This window comes from Ziziphus jujuba, chromosome 1, assembly GCF_031755915.1.
Source record: "Ziziphus jujuba cultivar Dongzao chromosome 1, ASM3175591v1".
Lineage (NCBI taxonomy): Eukaryota > Viridiplantae > Streptophyta > Magnoliopsida > Rosales > Rhamnaceae > Ziziphus > Ziziphus jujuba.
The window spans coordinates 6,490,001-6,507,654 of record NC_083379.1 but is presented as its reverse complement, the minus strand read 5'-3'; the positions used below and the strand labels follow the sequence as shown (position 1 = coordinate 6,507,654).

At 31.6% G+C, this 17,654-nt stretch overlaps 3 protein-coding genes across 8 annotated transcripts in view; 1 reads left to right on the top strand and 2 right to left on the bottom strand.

The window, feature by feature from the left end:
• Window positions 1–229: 229 nt before the first annotated feature.
• On the bottom strand, window positions 230–2,195 carry LOC107413744 (gibberellin 2-beta-dioxygenase). The gene is made up of 3 exons (XM_048462076.2): window positions 1,631–2,195; window positions 1,126–1,474; window positions 230–706 (listed from the first exon to the last, which is right to left on the bottom strand). Exons 1-3 carry the CDS (start codon window positions 2,029–2,031, stop codon window positions 458–460), a joined length of 999 nt encoding a protein of 332 aa, XP_048318033.2. The 5' UTR covers window positions 2,032–2,195; the 3' UTR covers window positions 230–457.
• Window positions 2,196–15,110: 12,915 nt separating this feature from the next.
• LOC107413736 (uncharacterized) overlaps window positions 15,111–17,654 on the bottom strand; it is a 2,585-nt gene continuing 41 nt past the window's right edge. The window contains exons 1-5 of one of the 5 annotated variants that reach the window (XM_048467452.2): window positions 17,586–17,654; window positions 16,366–16,726; window positions 16,037–16,183; window positions 15,706–15,795; window positions 15,111–15,490 (exon numbers count right to left, since the gene is read on the bottom strand). The exon at window positions 17,586–17,654 is cut by the window's right edge and continues 41 nt beyond it. In XM_048467452.2, the coding sequence (XP_048323409.1) occupies window positions 15,302–15,490; window positions 15,706–15,795; window positions 16,037–16,183; window positions 16,366–16,689 (750 nt within the window). In that variant the 5' untranslated portion in view covers window positions 16,690–16,726; window positions 17,586–17,654 and the 3' untranslated portion in view covers window positions 15,111–15,301. Of the gene's footprint in view, window positions 15,491–15,705; window positions 15,796–16,036; window positions 16,184–16,365; window positions 17,233–17,252; window positions 17,367–17,585 lie in introns of those variants that run through there. The other 4 variants (XM_048467451.2, XM_060813939.1, XM_048467450.2 and 1 more) reach the window with 4 other exon arrangements.
• Window positions 17,360–17,654, top strand: part of LOC107404714 (uncharacterized) — a 3,478-nt gene continuing 3,183 nt past the window's right edge. For both annotated transcript variants that reach the window (XM_048467454.2, XM_016011707.4), the window contains exon 1: window positions 17,360–17,654. This exon is cut by the window's right edge and continues 150 nt beyond it. In XM_048467454.2, the coding sequence (XP_048323411.1) occupies window positions 17,400–17,654 (255 nt within the window). In that variant the 5' untranslated portion in view covers window positions 17,360–17,399.

The following is a 17,654-nucleotide window of genomic DNA, read 5'->3' as shown; positions in this document are numbered from 1 at the left end:
CAAACCTATTTGAGTCGACCATTGACGTACCATTAATGAAATTATAAGTAAATGCCTAATTTAAATTATTACTTTATTAGAAAATACTGTTTCGACTTTCATGAAATTATAATTCAAAATATCGAATGTAAAAAATTTGTTTGTTTGCAATTAAAAGATATATATATATAGTCAACATTTTATTTTTTATTTTTTGTCTTTTGGCTGCTTGGAAATTACAAATTCTACCGACATAAAACTGAACTCTTATATATTTAGTATTAAAGAAAATGAAAAGTCATATTACAATGGCATTTGGACTAATAAATAAGTAGTATCTTTTTATATTACAAACAAACACTTATTTAAAAACAAGATACTTATAAAACAATTTATGAAAGGTTAAAAACATTAATTTGAAAAATAAAAATGATTACGAGGCATCTACTTTAATAGTTTCTCAAGCTTCCTTAAAAATCTATTTTTCAGCATTCTCAAAGAGACTAAGCCTGTTATCTGCTAGCCTTGACTTGTACGCAGATTTTTTGTATTCACACCATGTGAATTCCTTGTACAGCTTCTTTTCTCCTTCAGCCAATAGAGATGGTAAAGGTGCTATCTTTTCATTCAAAGGTGGTCCTCCAAAGTAGATCATTGAAATCCTTGATTTCATAATGTCAGCCAAAACTCTATGCTTCACACTTCTAAACCTCCCATTGGTCATTACCTGCAGGATTCAAATTTCACACCCAGATTAAAAGCATATTATAAAATTAAAAAATACCATTTTTTAAAATATCATTATATGGATAAACTTTGATATATATATATATATATATATATATATCAAATAGAATTATGGGGTTTCAAAAAAAGAAAAAAAAAAGAAAAAAGAAAGAACAGAGAGAGAGAGAGAGAGAGAGAGAGAGAGGGAAAGAGAAAGTTGAAAAAGAAAGAAAGAAACAGAGGAAAGCCCAGTAGAGAAACATTGTCAAGAAAACTACAAAAAAAAATTCCAAACCCACTGGTCAGTACAAGGTAGGATTTGACACTGTAATAAGTAATTGACCAATTAATGTTGGTTTTATTTTCTTTTTAGGTTGAACGGAAATTTCATTGAATTAAAATATTTTTTCATATTGTTACCTGCAACGAATCACCAACATTGATGAAAAAGGAGTTCTGATCAGGTTCGACTGAAGCCCAAGTCCCATCTCTCAGACAGATTTGCAACCCTGATGTGTCGTTGGATCTCAGGACAGATATGATCTGTGGGTCTGTGTGCTCCCCAAACCCAATCAAATTTCGCCCACTCAATGCTTGAAGCTCTGGGCATGGCGGATAGTGGTTCAGCCTGAAACAACAGTCGCTTCTTTCATCCTTCAACAGCTTGCTGAACACATTCCTCTGTCTAATCCCCAACCCATCAGCCATCAATTCCAACACTCGAAGGGTCATCTTCTTCACTGCTGAAATATAGTTTTTCACTGCACAACTGCAACAAACATGGAAGACCAATCAATCATTAAAAAAAATAAAAAAATAAAAATTTATATATATCAAAATAAAACAAAAAAAAAAAAATCAAATTCCTTTTACCAAATTCGAAAAAGAGCAGAGCAGAGAAAAAACAGGGTCTCTGTTTTTTTACCTGAATATTTCTGGGTTTTCCTTGAGAATGGAGATTGTCTTGTTGGATACGATATTGGGATTGGTGTTGAGGAGGAGGTATTCAATCCAACCCACATCTCCGTTTGGTCCAATTCTTTTGTTTCCATAGCCAAATGGGTCGGGAGGTCCTGCCCTGTCTTTCTCAGACTGAGGCAGGTTGAAGAACCTGAGAGCTTCAGCTTCAAGTATGGTCATGAACTCTACTGGGATGCCATGATTAACCACCTTGAAGAAACCGAAATCGTCACAGGCCTTGACTATGAGGGCCCTTGCAGAAGGGTCGGAGAGGTCTACCACTGGAATTCCAGCGAACAAGGTGGTGGGCTTGTATGCTTCGGTTAGGGAGAGATGGTCAAATGCTGGCTGAGAAAGAACCACCATGGTTTTTTTGGAGAAGGAAAACAGAGAGAAAACAGAGAGAGACAGAGATAGTTTAGAATGAGATGGAGTTTTGTTTGGTGGGATTGCTTAGAGGGTGATGGGTTTTAAATTGGCGAATTTGTGAAGAAATTGGTAATGCATGAGAGGGCCTGAGGCGTTAGAAACTATAAATAAGAGCCATCTGGCTTATGTGTGTCCGCTTGGCATTTATTGAGGGGGTGAAATTGCTATGCTATTTCCTTTTTTCCTATTTATAAATAATAATAATAATAATAAAGTGCCAGTGAGTTCAGATAACAAAAATACTTTTTTCGTCACAAAATAAAATTCTATGCTGTGAAAGAAGATCACTAGGATTATCAGCTCTCATCTTTTGAATAATGCTAAACCCATTTCTGTTTTTAGTATTTTTTTTTTTATTTGAAATTATGGTAATGGAAATTCTCGCGACTTGCTATCTATTTAGTAGTCGGTTACATGCCTATACGACATCAATGTATTTAATAAGCAACAATGCTATATATATGTGTAGAATTTGCTAGGTCGAATCTCTTTCACTTTATTACACAATAATATATATACTTTTGTGGAATCTTTATAAACATTTTGCTTAGTCTGTATTCTTAAGGGTGGGGATGAACATAACTATTTTTGAATTGCTCTTTGATTAAAAATTGTTAGTTGTAAAATGGCAATGCCATTTGAATTCCTTCAAATTTATATTGAATTGTAGTATTATACTGAATTAAACTTTTAAGGAAGTGCAGAATATATCACGTTTCGCAAAAATATCAATGAAGTAAAGCCCAAAAAAGAAAATGATAAAATAAAATAAAAACAATTTGTAATGAAATACAAATCCATATAATGTAAATAGCCGCACATATTATGGGACCTATCTCAATTTAGTAGCACATTGTATATATAAATCGTACTCTTATTGATGAAGTAGTTTTATAAAATACTAAATGTGTTATGCCTTACATTGCAAGTAGTGTTATAAAATTAAAAAGAATATGATATTTTAGAGAAGGAATCTTTTTATATGATGTTATATATTGATATGCATGTATATATATATATATATATATTTTATTTTTTTTTGCTCGAAATATGCATGTATATATATATATATATGTATGTATATATACATATAACTCAAAATAAACTTATTATGATATAAATCTCTGAATAATATTATATGCCAAAAAGTTCCTGAGGAATATATATGTTCCACAAAGACCTAATCATGTAATCTGTCATACATGTGTAATCTGTTATTCATTATTCTAAAATATCCAACTAATTCTAGGAAGAAAATTAAATTTAATATGGTTAATATTCCATAAAATTCATTAATATGAATAAAACTTTAACATTTTACTTAAGAATAGATTAAAAAGAAAAAAAGAAGGAAAAAAAAATTAATTTGTTGGTGTATGTTAAGGCAAGCACTTTGGGCCCCCCTAATCAACTGGGGCAGAGAAACTGTCACAAAATGCATAATTTACGGTCCATACAACGTTCAATCATGGGTTTAGTTGTTTTTCAGGTTTAGTGTTTGTTCTCTTCTTATTTGCCTAAATGCATAGTTTTTCATGCCGTGCAAATGGACATGTTAATTCTCATCTCTTTGTCCAATTCCTGAATCCCACATTTATTGTCAAACATTGAGTTCATAATACTCATATCAGGTCGTCTCACTAATTTATTCGTTAATTTCATTCTCAAGTTTTGACCCTCCAAATTATTAGGTCCCACTTCTTATAGAAATTGTCTGCTAAATCTTTTTTTTTTTTTTTTTTTTGTGGGTAAATCACCAATATTTAATTAGGGTTGGTAGATGACTTTAATCAGGCTCTGACCCTACAAAATTAGACCCCACCTTTTACAGAGATTTTTGATTAAAAAGATTCATTGATGATATTTGATAGAAAGTATACATATATATATATATATATATATATATATATATATATATATTAAAGTTATTCTGATTTTTAGTTTGTTAATATTTAAAACTTCCTGTCTTAAATATATATATATATATATAGAGAGAGAGAGAGAGAGAGATCGGGATATATGTAATTATAAGGGAAATATAGATTATCATAAAATAATTATTAAGGGAAATATGTCACCGTACTACGTTCAAGTACTCCAACATATATTGAATTGAGTTCCCAAAAAAGAAAAAAAAAAGGAAAAAGCAAAAAGGATACTGTATATGAATGGCCATGATAATTATTTTCAAGGAGTTTATTCGCAGTATGGCTAGTCAAAATAATGGGGTCACTATTAGGAATAGATAATATTGTCACTTGTCAAGTCACATAAGAAATCAAACAAAGGAAGTCAAGAAGAGAAATTCAAGGCATAATATCATGCATCAAATGCGTAGATCTACGTATACAAGTCTTTATATATATATAACCAATCAAACAAGGTCTATAATGAAGTTTTTTTTTTTTTTTTTAACTGTTTAATCATATTGATCATATCAAAAATTGAAATTTAAAATTATATTTATTAAAAATTTTAGTATATAACTAAATTCATATTTGATTTTTTTTAATTATGAATAACAATCTTTGATATAATCTAATAATTACAAAAGATGAATCTTATTCTATTAAAATAAAATATATTTATTTGAGCCTAGCTTATATATATATATATATATATATATTTTGGACATATATTTTAAATTCAAAGATGACCAATTATTTTTCTACTCACAAACATAAATCTGGAACCTAGAGGTTAATACTAAAATTGATTGTCATCTGGCTATCCAAAAGGACATATAAATGATACATACTTGAACTAAATAAATTACTTGACCGAATGAAAAGAGTAAAGCCTCTTTCTTTGACCTATTTAAAACTTTAAGTATAAAGATATACCTATACATATATTATCAGTGTCATTTCATAATCTTTTGGTTAATTATTAGAATAAAGATGAGTCTTAGCTCTATCATTACGAGAAACTATTTGGTCGATACGATTTATTGTAAGGTCCATTCACAAACATAGAGGATCCATATGGATCCTACATATCGACATAATATATATGTCTATGAAAAAGAAGTATATTAGGCAAAACCTAAATAATTTTGCCATCAATTATACTGCATCTAAGTTTGATGTGGACTCCAATAAGAGGGCGCAAAAAAAAATTTGATGTGGACTTGCATGTATTATGTCGTCCCAAGTAATATATATTGTCTGTAAATTTATTAATCAGTGAGACTGTGATAATTTCAAAGGGAAAGGAGAGTCCATTGGTCGTATGTCTATTTTTAATGCCAATATCAATACGTAATAAATATATCATGCCCTAGGCATAGTAAATCATATAAAATAGATATGATAATACATAGGTGACGGTTTATTCATAAGTGACTCGTTTATAGCTCCCGGGATTAAAATGGATCCCATCCCTATTCTTATTCTTCACTACCTTGCTTTTATATATATATATATATTATAAACACTACTTTGTTATCTCTCATTTCTATTATATATATATATATATATATGTGTGTGTGTGTGTGTGTGTGTGTGTGTGTGTGTATCCAATTAATATAATGATGTTCCAAATTAAACTATTATAATTATTTAATTTCGTTAAGTTACAACGTCCAGATCATACACCACACAGTAAATTACCGCAAAGTTCAGTTTTTAAAAAAATGCAAAATTAGTAGACAGGTTAAGACAAATTTTCTCGAATTCGCTTTTATAAAAAGATGTCGGTCATAGGGACTTGCTTACCAAGACTGACCTTTCTAAGAAAGAAACATAGAAACAATGGTCAAGAAGCTGTGTCATATAGTATACATCAATAATAAGAAAAGAAAAATAAAATAAAATAAAGGCTCTCAAATCAAGACAAAACAAAACAAAACTGATTTACTCCATTCTGAAAATTCCCATCCAACTCTAAAGGAATTAGGAATTAGCTAAAGAGAGGTTTTATAATTGAGGCCAAATTAGGCAGTGGAATTATACTGTTGTAGCAAAACTCTCTCACTATGTATATAGCACTAGCATCATGAGAAACACACCACACTATTATGAAGCACGCGCAATGGCACAAAATAAGCTCTCTAGGACTAGAATACGACAGATGAGGAGGTTTGCTATATAGTCAGGCACTCACCGAGATCTTTTTTGGTAAATCCCTCACCAAGATCTTGGCATTGAACAGATTCACTGGATAGAACAAAAAGCTAATAATTATGCAAGAGATTGTTCATCTATCAAAGGAAAGAAAAGGTCTGTCTAAATAATGTGTTAATTGGATGTAGGTAAGAAGGAACTTTCCTAAAGTCTCTCCAAACAGAGTTATATATGGAGCTCCAAAGTCATTTTCTTTCATGTGCACAATTTTTTTCGACTTTATTGTCTACAGCTTCTTATCCTTATCAAAAACAAAATCAATTTTTTTCTTTCGGTCAAGAAAACCATAAAAGAGACCTTTCTTTGAATATTGGACGTTGGAAATGCTGGTGGGTACAATAATTCTATTCTTGAAGGCAACAAAATAACCAATTTTGGGGGTCACTTTCTTTGTGCTTATATGGTGCACCCCCAGTTACTTGCTTGTCTAGGAAACAAATCTGGTGGCTTGTGGAATGACACCTTTGAATATATAATATATGTGTTATGGTCAAAATTCAAACTGAATCATGTTGCAATTTCTTCAAGTTAAGGCTCACCCAATAAGACATGTGTATAAAAAATTGAGCCTAGTATATTGACACCGCAAGATAAAATTTGGCAATATCTAATGCTTGAATTATCAATGACCCATAATTTAATTAGCGTAATTATATATATATATATATATATTCTAATATTGACTAAAACACTAACATACGTATATATCCTGGAATTCAGCTTGCAAGGAGCACATGGCGCCTTTGTGTGCACGTGTTTATTAACCAGATCATTTAATTAATATGCTAGCTAGCCATAAAATTAAGTTGGCCGGCTTCCATTTTAGAAATTAACCAAAGAGCATAGAAATTCCAAAAGTAGTTCAATTTTATGGTTAGGTATACAAATTATGCATCTTCTGTAAGTTGGAATACCAAAGCTAAAGTCAAAAGCTCAAACTGATTTTATACATGCTTCCTCCTTTGTGATGAGAACAATCAAATCAAAGGAGTTGGAATATTATACTTAATTTGGAGATTATTAGGCAATTGCTCCTCAATGCCTGACCTCAAGTGAGAATTCAGCAATAAATTAAATTATTCTCAACCAGTTAAATTATTTTCAATATAATTTCAGAATTTGCTCTTTTTCTTACAAACCCATTGATCTTTAATTAACAGTAAGCTTAATTTCATTACCATCTTGATGGAATGAAAGGCTTGAAAAATAAATTCGAGATAGGAGCTCCAATTATTTTTTATCATATGTGTCAGATGGATGTGTGGGTATTATAAGAGGGAGTATTATATACATGTGGTAGACATATGTACACGAAACCTATGAAACACTTATTGGCTCTTATTGAAATGGACGTCTCTACAAAGTTTGAAGATCTTTTTGTTTGCACAAAAAGTGCCCAGTAGAATTGTCCTTGGGTATCATTAGAATAATATATATATATATATATATATATATATATATATATATATCAATGTAGATATGGATATAGTATTAAGTAGTACTCTAGGTTTTTCATCAAAAAAAAAAAAAAAAAAAAGAAGTTAGTACTCTAGGTTTCCGAAAGAGAGAGAGAGAGAGAGAGAGAAAATAATAATAATTGCCCAATATTAAGTAGTAGTCTAGCTACCTAGAGAATTTGAAAGGATAATGGAGTACAACATCAGCTGTCACTGCTGAGTAAAAGGAAGCGTATGACCAATGTTTTCATTTCTAGCTCAACATGAACCGGACCACCCCGTGAAATGGTTCAGCAATCCAAGCGGTGGCTGGGAATGGATTTGCCCGTGAAAACAGACCACAAACAATCTTTTTCATTTTTTTTTTTAAATATATTTAAGCGATTCTACATATCAATCGGCCGTTGCAGCATAGCAATTTTATAAGATTAATTACTATCCATTTCATGTAGAAAAAAAAAAAGAAGGAAAATTTCTTGAAAAATCATGAAAATTAGTATTCTTAATACAATCCAAATTATTAAATCGTTCGACTAGCGATTATATATATATATTATTACTATAGGAGAAGCTGTCCAATTTTTGCTTGGGAAAAACAGTTTATTGTCAACAATAGTTTAGTCAATATATAAAAATATGACGATCAAATAGTTATAGGTGTAAGACATTGTAAATCAGCAAAGTTAAGCCTTAAGCTTTACGAGCTTAGACATGCCTAGGCAAAATTTTGGCGTGAAAATACGTTTCACAATTATATTATTATTTTAATTATTATAAGACTATTAAATAAATAAAATAATTTATATTTTAAATGTCAAAATATATATAAGTCTATATTACTTTTGTATATGAAATAAACATAAATTAACATATAATTGATCATAATAGATTTATGAAAATTCATGTTTTCTAAATTTCCAACAACAAATTAGTTTCAAAACATATATATTATAAATCCACAAGTACTTAATAATTCATAGATTAATATATACTTTAACTATTACCATAATCTACCTTTTGTTTAATTCTTCATCGGACTCCAATTCAATATCTACATCTTCATCCAATTCATTTTTCGTGCCATCTGATACAAAATCATTTTCCTTGGCCTCCCTAATTTCAACTTGAGCATTTCTAGAATCTTTTTTAGGTGGCAACATATCATTCTCCATCTTATCATCATTTTCATCATCATCGCAATCTTGTGCAATCTATGATTGTGCATTATTAGCATCACTTGCTAGTAGAGTTTCTAATTTATTATTTTTATTCATCATATTTTTTTTTTGTTTAAGAAAAAAAACTTAAATCTTAAAAAAGTTTCTATTTTTTAACATTTTTTTTATTTCTTAAATCTTAGAAGAAGATTATTGAGTAGGTCCAACTTATTGTACACTACATTCACAAAAACACATATAGATTATGAGGATAGAATTTTTGTATATATGTACCCTAATGATAAAATATCTTCCAAGTACAATATGATAAAATTATTTATCAAAAAAAGTACAATAAGATAAAATTATGTCACACATAGCCCAGGAGGAGCTAGCTAGCTAGAACAGGTCCTTTTTGGTTTGAATAATAATATTAAATAAGAATTGGTGCATGGGCATGTATGACATTGAGAAGCCGTTATCACTACAGCTATATTGGTTAGGTGGTTCCTATTAATTTAGATTCCCTCTTTTCTCTCGTTTGGGGTCCCAAAAAAGGATAACACCCCCTTCCTCTCCCCTTTAGTCTCGTACGTCCTTCTTCATAGGGCAGTTTTCAGAAGACGTGCCGAAATCTCATGGCCATATGTTTACATAATTCAACGGGGGTTTCATTAAAGTTGGCTGCTACTGACACGTGGAAGACAGGGTACGCTATGATTCTGAGGTCGTTATTATGTGGTGAACGTGGTCATTCCTCATTCGTTAGTTTCCTTATCAGTCAAATTATTGTGTAATATTGAGCATGCTTGAAGCTAAGAACTAGAGCCTTATATGGCTTCCAGGTTGTTAATCGATCATCAGCAGCAGCATCTCTGTACTACTGTATGTATCTGTATGTAACTTTCCCATCCCTTTCTCTATTTTCTGTCTACTTGGGCCTTTAACATTTGAACGATAATCTTAAGGTCTATATATATATATATATTTATTTATTCTTCTTATAGTGCACTATCTCATAGTTGGGGTCCAACTGTCGGGGAAGATCAACGGTTGGACAAAAAGGAACCTAAAGCAACTCGCATAAAATGTTATTGATGATGCAAAGTTGTCAACGCCAATTGTGCAATTGAAATTGATGGTATCATATATCAACGGCTCACAAAAGTCTAAACATCCTTTTACGAAATAAAAGAGGCTGTAGCAATAATGGCACGCAGAATAATATTATTATGTTTTCTGACGTAAATTAAAGAGAGGGATGGATTTCGCTATTCAATTATAAAAATTTCACGATTGAGTTGAACAGTCTTCACTGCTTAGATCTCCTCTGACATAATGTAGATTTTCAATTATCAACTCTTACTATTCCATATCATGAACAACTGTTGCTTTTTAAAGCATCTTCAACCGTCGATCGTGTGCCGTATATTTTGATCTAGGTAAAATCACATGCATGGACTTTTAATTAATGTTAGAATATGGTGATGGAGAGATGATAATGATATGTTGGTGTTGTGTGCCTAAAATTCTTTTGTAGAACCAATTATGTTGGAGTTGATGAGGGAGTGACTAGTGCATGCATAGTATAGGAGACATGTGGACAGAGAATAAGATAGGTGGGGGGTGGGGCGTGGGGGTGGTGGTGGGGAGAGAAGGGTCTTCTAACGAAGAGTGTGGAAGGATAAGATTTGGAGGAAAAGCAGAAGTAGTCAGGGTGTGGTCAATCTTAAAAAAGCAAAAATATCTACCATTAATGCCTATATAATATGCCTATGCCAGTGCCACCATTTTATTATATATATATATATATATATATATATGTAAGTGTGTGTGCGCTTTTTCTTCGTAAAATCTTGGATTATATTTACTCTCTCAGTGCTACTACCATTGCTGCTTTCAAGTAATAATAATAATATTATTATTATAAATATGGGATATCTATTTGCAGAGTTTTATATGGTTTACCGAACGACTGCCCAATTGACATCAATAAAATCTATTTGGCGCATTTTAAAATTATATAATATTGATGAGCTAGCTGGAATTTCCTTGTATTTCATATATTTTCTAATTAAAACCATATGGGACCAGACCACCAAGACTTTGAAGAAAACTATGGCTGCAACTAATTGATGTGGCGATTTCATCCATGTTGAACTATATATATATATATATATACTAGTCGGTGTTTAATTCAAGAGAATAAAAATGAGGATAAGATATTATAAATTTGTTCAACTATTAGATACATTTATAAAGAATAGATAATAAGCAAACATTTTAATTGCAATGTTATATATACTTTTATTATTAACATGGTGTTCATAATGATAAAAAATAAAAAATAAAAACAAAAAATAAAAAACTAGGTGCTTATAGCATTATTATTTCAACAATAACTAATTATCCTACACAATCTGCTTGAGCTAAAAAAATTCTGTTTTCCATTTTAATTGTGGCTTATTTTTTATTTTGTCGATTTCTAATAGGGTTGATCATTAAACCACCAATTCGATCCAATCCAATAATAGATGAAACCGATATCATTTGGATGGATTGTAAGTTATTTATTTATTTTTTTTCAACCCGAGTTTATCGAGTCGGATATTGTATTATATATTAAAAATTTGATATAATACGACCCAATCCGTATATCTGTCTATACCAATTACAAAAGAATATAATTTTTCATATACCTATTAGTACAAATAAAATAAAATAATGTGAAATTAAAAAAAGCCTCAATCCATTTTGCCCTAAAATTGGTTTTGCTCTTCTTCTCTCAGCCTCCAGTCCACAATGTCCACTATCTCAACGATGTCTTCTCACCCCTAACCATTCTTCTAACTTTGTATTCCCATTGCCAACCAATTTCGCTACTGATTTCTATCACCACAAGCTATAAAAGGTCTTTTTAGCACCAACGATCTCATTTATCGGCGAGTCAGAACTTGAGTTTGCTCTACTGTTCATTAGCAAGTTCTTTTAGTTTCACTGGTTTGTACTCTGCTTCTTTTCTCCTTTTGTCAGCTTTTCCTTTTGTCAGCTAATAGTATTCATTGTTATGAATTACTCTTATGGATCTTGTAAATTTATTAACAATGTTTTAGCTTATAGTTTTCAACCTTGCAGTTTTATTATATCCAAATTAAGTTAATTGAAAGCAAACATAAAATATAAAGAACCTACAGAACACGTTGAATCTTAGTTGACATTGAACTGGTAAGATTGTATTGCAAAACAAAAAAGTTATTGGATGGAATTACTCAATTCCCAATATCAAAAAATAAAAAAATAAAAAAAAAATAAAATCCGAGAGGTATCAAACACTAAAGAAATTTATCTAAAAAGGAAAAAGTATTTAAAGTTAAAATTTTACTATTTACCGTCGGTGATCATATTTGTTTGGTAAATATTGAATAGTTGCTTTTAATTTTTTTATTTATTTAAATTAGAAATTAATATAAAAAATAAATATTTTAATGATAATCTATTAAATTATTATATCAGCAAGGGGAATATATCGGTTATCCAACAATCTTCTTCTTCTTCGTCTTTTTTTTTTTTTTTTTTTTTTTTTTTCCTCTGAGAGATAGATTCAACAACACAAATTTTGAAGCTATAAAAATAAAATGATGTATGATGACAAAGAAAGTGTTTAATGCACGCACAAAGCTCTGGGCGCGATCTGACACCGAATGGGCTTGATATCAACATTGTCGGGTTTTGGATTTTAGGAAGTTGAAAGATTAGCTTAGTTGCTCCCATGGTATTTTTGCATCCCAATGAATCAAGCTTGCTTAAGAATAAAAAAAATAAAATAAAATAAAAAAAAAGGCACGTCCAAAATTTTAAAATGGGAGGTTTATTGTCGTACCATTTTCAATGAAGATATCATCTGAGTACTTTTCGGAAACAGGAAAAAAAATAATGATGAACAAATTGAATTTTTTTATTTATTTTGGTTGTTGTTGTTGTTGTTGTCATGCATCCATGTGGGTCAGATTTGGTCCCTCATGGCAGTCCATGTAACTGGGAGGAAAATCTTTCTATGCCCCATTCTACAGTGTGCCTTATTCAGGGGTGGGTGAATAGTATATATGAATTTCACAAGCGAATGTTAGTATAGATGCATGGAAAATTTTCTCCATATTATTGGAGTCCTATGAGCTCACATTGATATGAAATAAATACAAATTTTGGTTTTTTAAGTAAATAAGTATAAATATTGTTCGATCAAAAGAAAAATGAAAGGAAAAAAAAAAAGTGTGACTATTTTATTGACTAGCATTGTTAAAATGGAAGAAAAAAATGATCCTTTTGAAACAGTTTGATAGCAAAATTACTATCATTTCCTGTTATTGATTCAGAATTATCCAATAAATGAACATTTTCCAAATAAGAGAAATATGTAGCTGTTAATTTTCAATTAAAAAAAAAACAATTCCAATAAACTTCAAAACTGCTATTAACAAGAAATCGAATTTTCCAGTCACCTAAAAGCCAGGTGGGATGTCAAAGTAGAATCCCTTAAACTCCAAATGCGTTGAGTATACGCAGATTAGTCATGATGAGGACATATAGGAAGCCAGGTGTGTAAGTCTAAGAATGACAAATGGCATAGACAAGCTCATACATGTGGGAGTGTCCTAAAAATGAATCATGATCTATCCCTTAAACTCCAAACGTATGAGTATACGCAGATTAGTCATGATCAGGACATAGAGGAAGCCAGGTGTGTAAGTCTAAGAATGACAAATGGCATAGACCAAGCTCATACATGTTGGAGTGTCCTAAAAGAGAATCATGATCTCTCTGCATTTCTAAAACATGCCTCAAAATTGGACTGTGGATCCGACAGCTGATATCACTTTTGGTTGAATATAGAGCATCACTTATTGATTTTTGGGATATGCCCTGAAAGCTAAACATCCACATGCACATTAGGATTTAGGAGACACAGAAATCGGGACACCCGTCACATGTGACTGCCGCACCCGCATGGTGTCCACTGGGGAAGTCGGACATTGACCCTTGTGGGCTTTGTGGCCCAACCTCATACTCCTCAACAGTACTATGTGCAGGAAAACCCAAAAAGCAGTTAAAGCTTCAATTCGAAAGCCACTCCCAAGTGTTCATCTTCATGATGATGATGTTTTCGGTGTATCATTTTCAATAATGGTAGTTGCACTATATATTAGTATTTTGGTTTGGAACTTCTTTCAAACATATGGACTGGCATATGCCACTAATTCAAATTTGCTTAAATGTATGTTCCCAACAACGCTAATGTTTAGTTTTTAGTCTGAATCCTCCTGAACACAAAAGTAAATATGTGTTTGACATGCAAGGTCTATTCACGAATAGTATCAAATTTCCACTGTGTCCAAAAAAACAAATATATTGATTCTTGATTCTAATTTGAGTTGTATTAAGTGTGAATTTAGCAATGCGTGTATGCTGAAGTCAATGAAGAAAAGTTGAAGCTAAAACAATCTAGAAGATGTTCAGCTCTAGTTTACAGAACACATTGTGACTTTCAGACAAAGATAAATTAAAAAAAAAAAAAAAATCCAACTTGAAATGTATAGGAGTTTACCGAAATAGGATTTGCTTGTCCAAATTAAATCTCCCATTTATCAAACTAATATATAGTTAGTTTAAAGGGATATATTTGAGGATTTTGGACTTATGTGTTGAGCATGATGGTATATACGGGGTGTTGATTTTATTTTGTTGTTGACAAATATGCATGTTAGTTTAATGTGAAATCTTTTGAGTTTGGACTTTGAAGAGGAGACTTTATTTTTCAAAAGTTCAATATATCCTTTTTGGCAATTTATTACGAGGCTAAAGTGCATGGAGATACTTTTGGGATGCAAACATAAACGTATTATCTGTTCCAAATGAATAAATAAATAAATAAATGTTGGTTGGTATAAAAGGCTTATAAAGGCCCATGGTTACTTTCATAAGCCCATTAAGTCAAGGAAATTTAAAAGGGTGAACATTGGGCTTGTTTGTGTTTGTCTAGAGTCAAGCCCAATAAAGAATAGAAGAAGAATAAATGGACAACAAAAAAGTCCCTTCTTTTGATTTTTTCATAAAATGAATATGATATGCTAAGCTAGTTATACGTCTCCGTGTGTCTCCTTATATGTCTCGTTATTATTATTATGCCTTAATTAAACATGTAAATAAGAATTTGTTGGAATATCACTATTATGTGCTATTATGGAACTTAGACAAATAATATGAAATCCTAGCAATTCCGGTTGAACACATGACAAAATGATACCATTCATTTTTATTAGGCACAATTTACGTTTACATAGCTAGAGAGGAAACACCAAGCTAATCAAGTTGTGGAAGAGACACACATATATATATATATATATATATAGATAGATAGAAGCAGCGAAAAGAAAAGGGGAAGCCTCCAGATTGATCATCATTGTTATTTGGGTTAACGCCTCCAGAAAGAGGAAAAGCGTCCAGATTGATCATTATTGTTTTTTTGGGTTAGACGTCCAGACGGATCATCTTTTTCTCTTCGGTTAGGACCTCCAGACTGATCATCTTGATCTTGGCCTGTGAACATTTTCCAATATATCTCTGCTTTTTTATCATCACCATTCATGATGCATAGAATAGCCTGCAAAAGTGAAAAGCTATGTACTGTTAATAAATTATTTTTAATTAATTACTTCTTTGTTCTCAAGGGAATTAGGAAAGCTCTGAATTTTTTTTTTTTTTTGGTTACTTTTTATAAGAAAACAAAAAAATAAATAAATAGCATAAAAATTTTGGAACTATTTTTACTCGCTTGTTCCAGTTACATTTTATGGGCAATGTTGTCTCCAAAAATACCTTGTAAAGATAAGGTCGGGCATCTGATATTTCACAACCTTTAGGTAGAGGGACGACTTCGAGAAGTTTGGAAGCTTCCTCGTATTTTCCCTGTATTTTGTTGCAAAATTAGGATATAAACAGTAATATGTTTAATTGATTATAACTTCTCATGAAAACTTAACTGATCAGTGGTGGATTATTATTATTTTGTAATATTTTTCTCTAATATGCTTAAAAATGTAATATAGTTTAGGGGTTGTTAATAGAAAAGTTAGTATAAATTGAAAGCTAATTATTAAAAAATAAATAAATAAATGGTTGTATAAGGGAGTTTTATGATATTAATTACCTGAGCAATCAGAATTTCCACTAATGCCATTTTAACAAAGTGTTTAGGTTCTGGGTCATTCTTTTGCTCATATAACTTCCATAACTTCCATAGCTTTGCCGCTGCAACTTCACCTTGTCCAGCTTTCATTAGGTTCACTGCTTCCATCTACAATCATATCATTGTTGTTGAATACATGTTATACCATCGAATTCAAATAATTAATTAACCTAAGCTCTGATGTCTAAATTACTTTTTGTATTATCCAATAACATATAACATAAAATTAATCAAAGAAAAGAAACCAGTAAATTAATCTTAAATTAAGATTAAAATGCATAGAAAAGAACCTTAAGGTTATCAACATCGTCCTTGGAAGGCTTTGTGACTTCGTCAAACTTTTTATTAACCCTTATGGATTGTACTTTAGGTGAGGCTAACTTAACAGTAGTATCCAACAATGAGTTAAGTGCACCCTTGGTAGTTGAAACAGAGTCTGCCATTCCGGGTGGTGTTGGAATAGAATTTTGACAGGCTTTGGCGCTCAACTTACCACTGCAACCCATCATTGCAACAGCACAAGCCAAAACCAAAGATGCTCCCACTGTCCCTATCACAATTTCATGATTGCCACCTTTCTTTTCTTTCGTAGCTGGTTTCGACAACCTATCCATCGCGAAAACCACATTACTGTAGGTTCGTCGTTGCTGTCTGCGAAATCCTAAACCATTAGGAAATGATGACAATGGTGAAGGGTCAAAGGTAAAATGTGGCTTGCTTAGTAGTACCCTTGTTGTACTACTCTTGTTGATACGGAAATGCAGGGGACAAAAAGGAAGGCAAAGTGCAGAGTCCATGAATTGTTTTTTTTTTTTTTTGTATTTTTTGGGTGTAATCTAGGACTCTTCAGCAATTTAAAATCAAGAATTTTATGCCAGTATTTATTAATCGGTTATTCATTCAAGATACGGTGATCGAATACTACAGGAAACGGATTAAAGTAAGGTATCATCTTGTTGCTTTTTTGTGTAAAAAAGCAGGGCTAAATAACTGGCAAGGCACCAATAATTTACACAGTCTTCTAAACTACAATACTCTTTTTGGTCAGCAAAGGAATTTCGTGTTTCATGCTCATACACACAAGGGTTAAGACCTTTTTAGAAAAAGATTCTTGGAACTCGAACCAAAGTTTTCTTTACCCTAATTGCAAGTATGAAATAAGAATAAATTGGTTCACCTTGTTTCTCAAGTTTCAATTCCAAGTCTTTCTTCCAATGTACGAACATACTGACTTGGCCCACATGGTAAATATACCATCATTTCTCTCCTCTGCTTTGCTATTGGTCTAAGCATCGAAAAAAAAAAAAAAAAAAAAAACAACTATATGAACAAAATCCCAACTTACCCCGAGAGAGATTATAGTTCCAGAGATAGGAATAATAGTGATTCTGATTCAGAAATGGTGCCGAAAATCTTTGGTAATTTCGCAATAAAAACAAAATATGGAGCATTGGCTGCCACGGCGACACCGTTCGTGGTGTTTGGCGGAGTTTATATAGCATGGGCTTACCTGAATCAGGCTTGGCAGAGAAGGAAAGACGAACAGCGCCGTCATCGTCGAGTTCTGTCTAGGTCCGTG

Bases quoted from the DNA above. Each gene is read 5' to 3' on its own strand.
- LOC107413744 (XM_048462076.2), bottom strand. From the start codon at position 2,031: ATGGTGGTTCTTTCTCAGCCAGCATTTGACCATCTCTCCCTAACCGAA. The intron at 1,475-1,630 runs GTAAAAAAACAG...TGTTTGTTGCAG, and splicing joins GAAAACCCAGAAATATTCAG to TTGTGCAGTGAAAAACTATA. The intron at 707-1,125 runs GTAACAATATGA...TGAATCCTGCAG, and splicing joins ATGTTGGTGATTCGTTGCAG to GTAATGACCAATGGGAGGTT.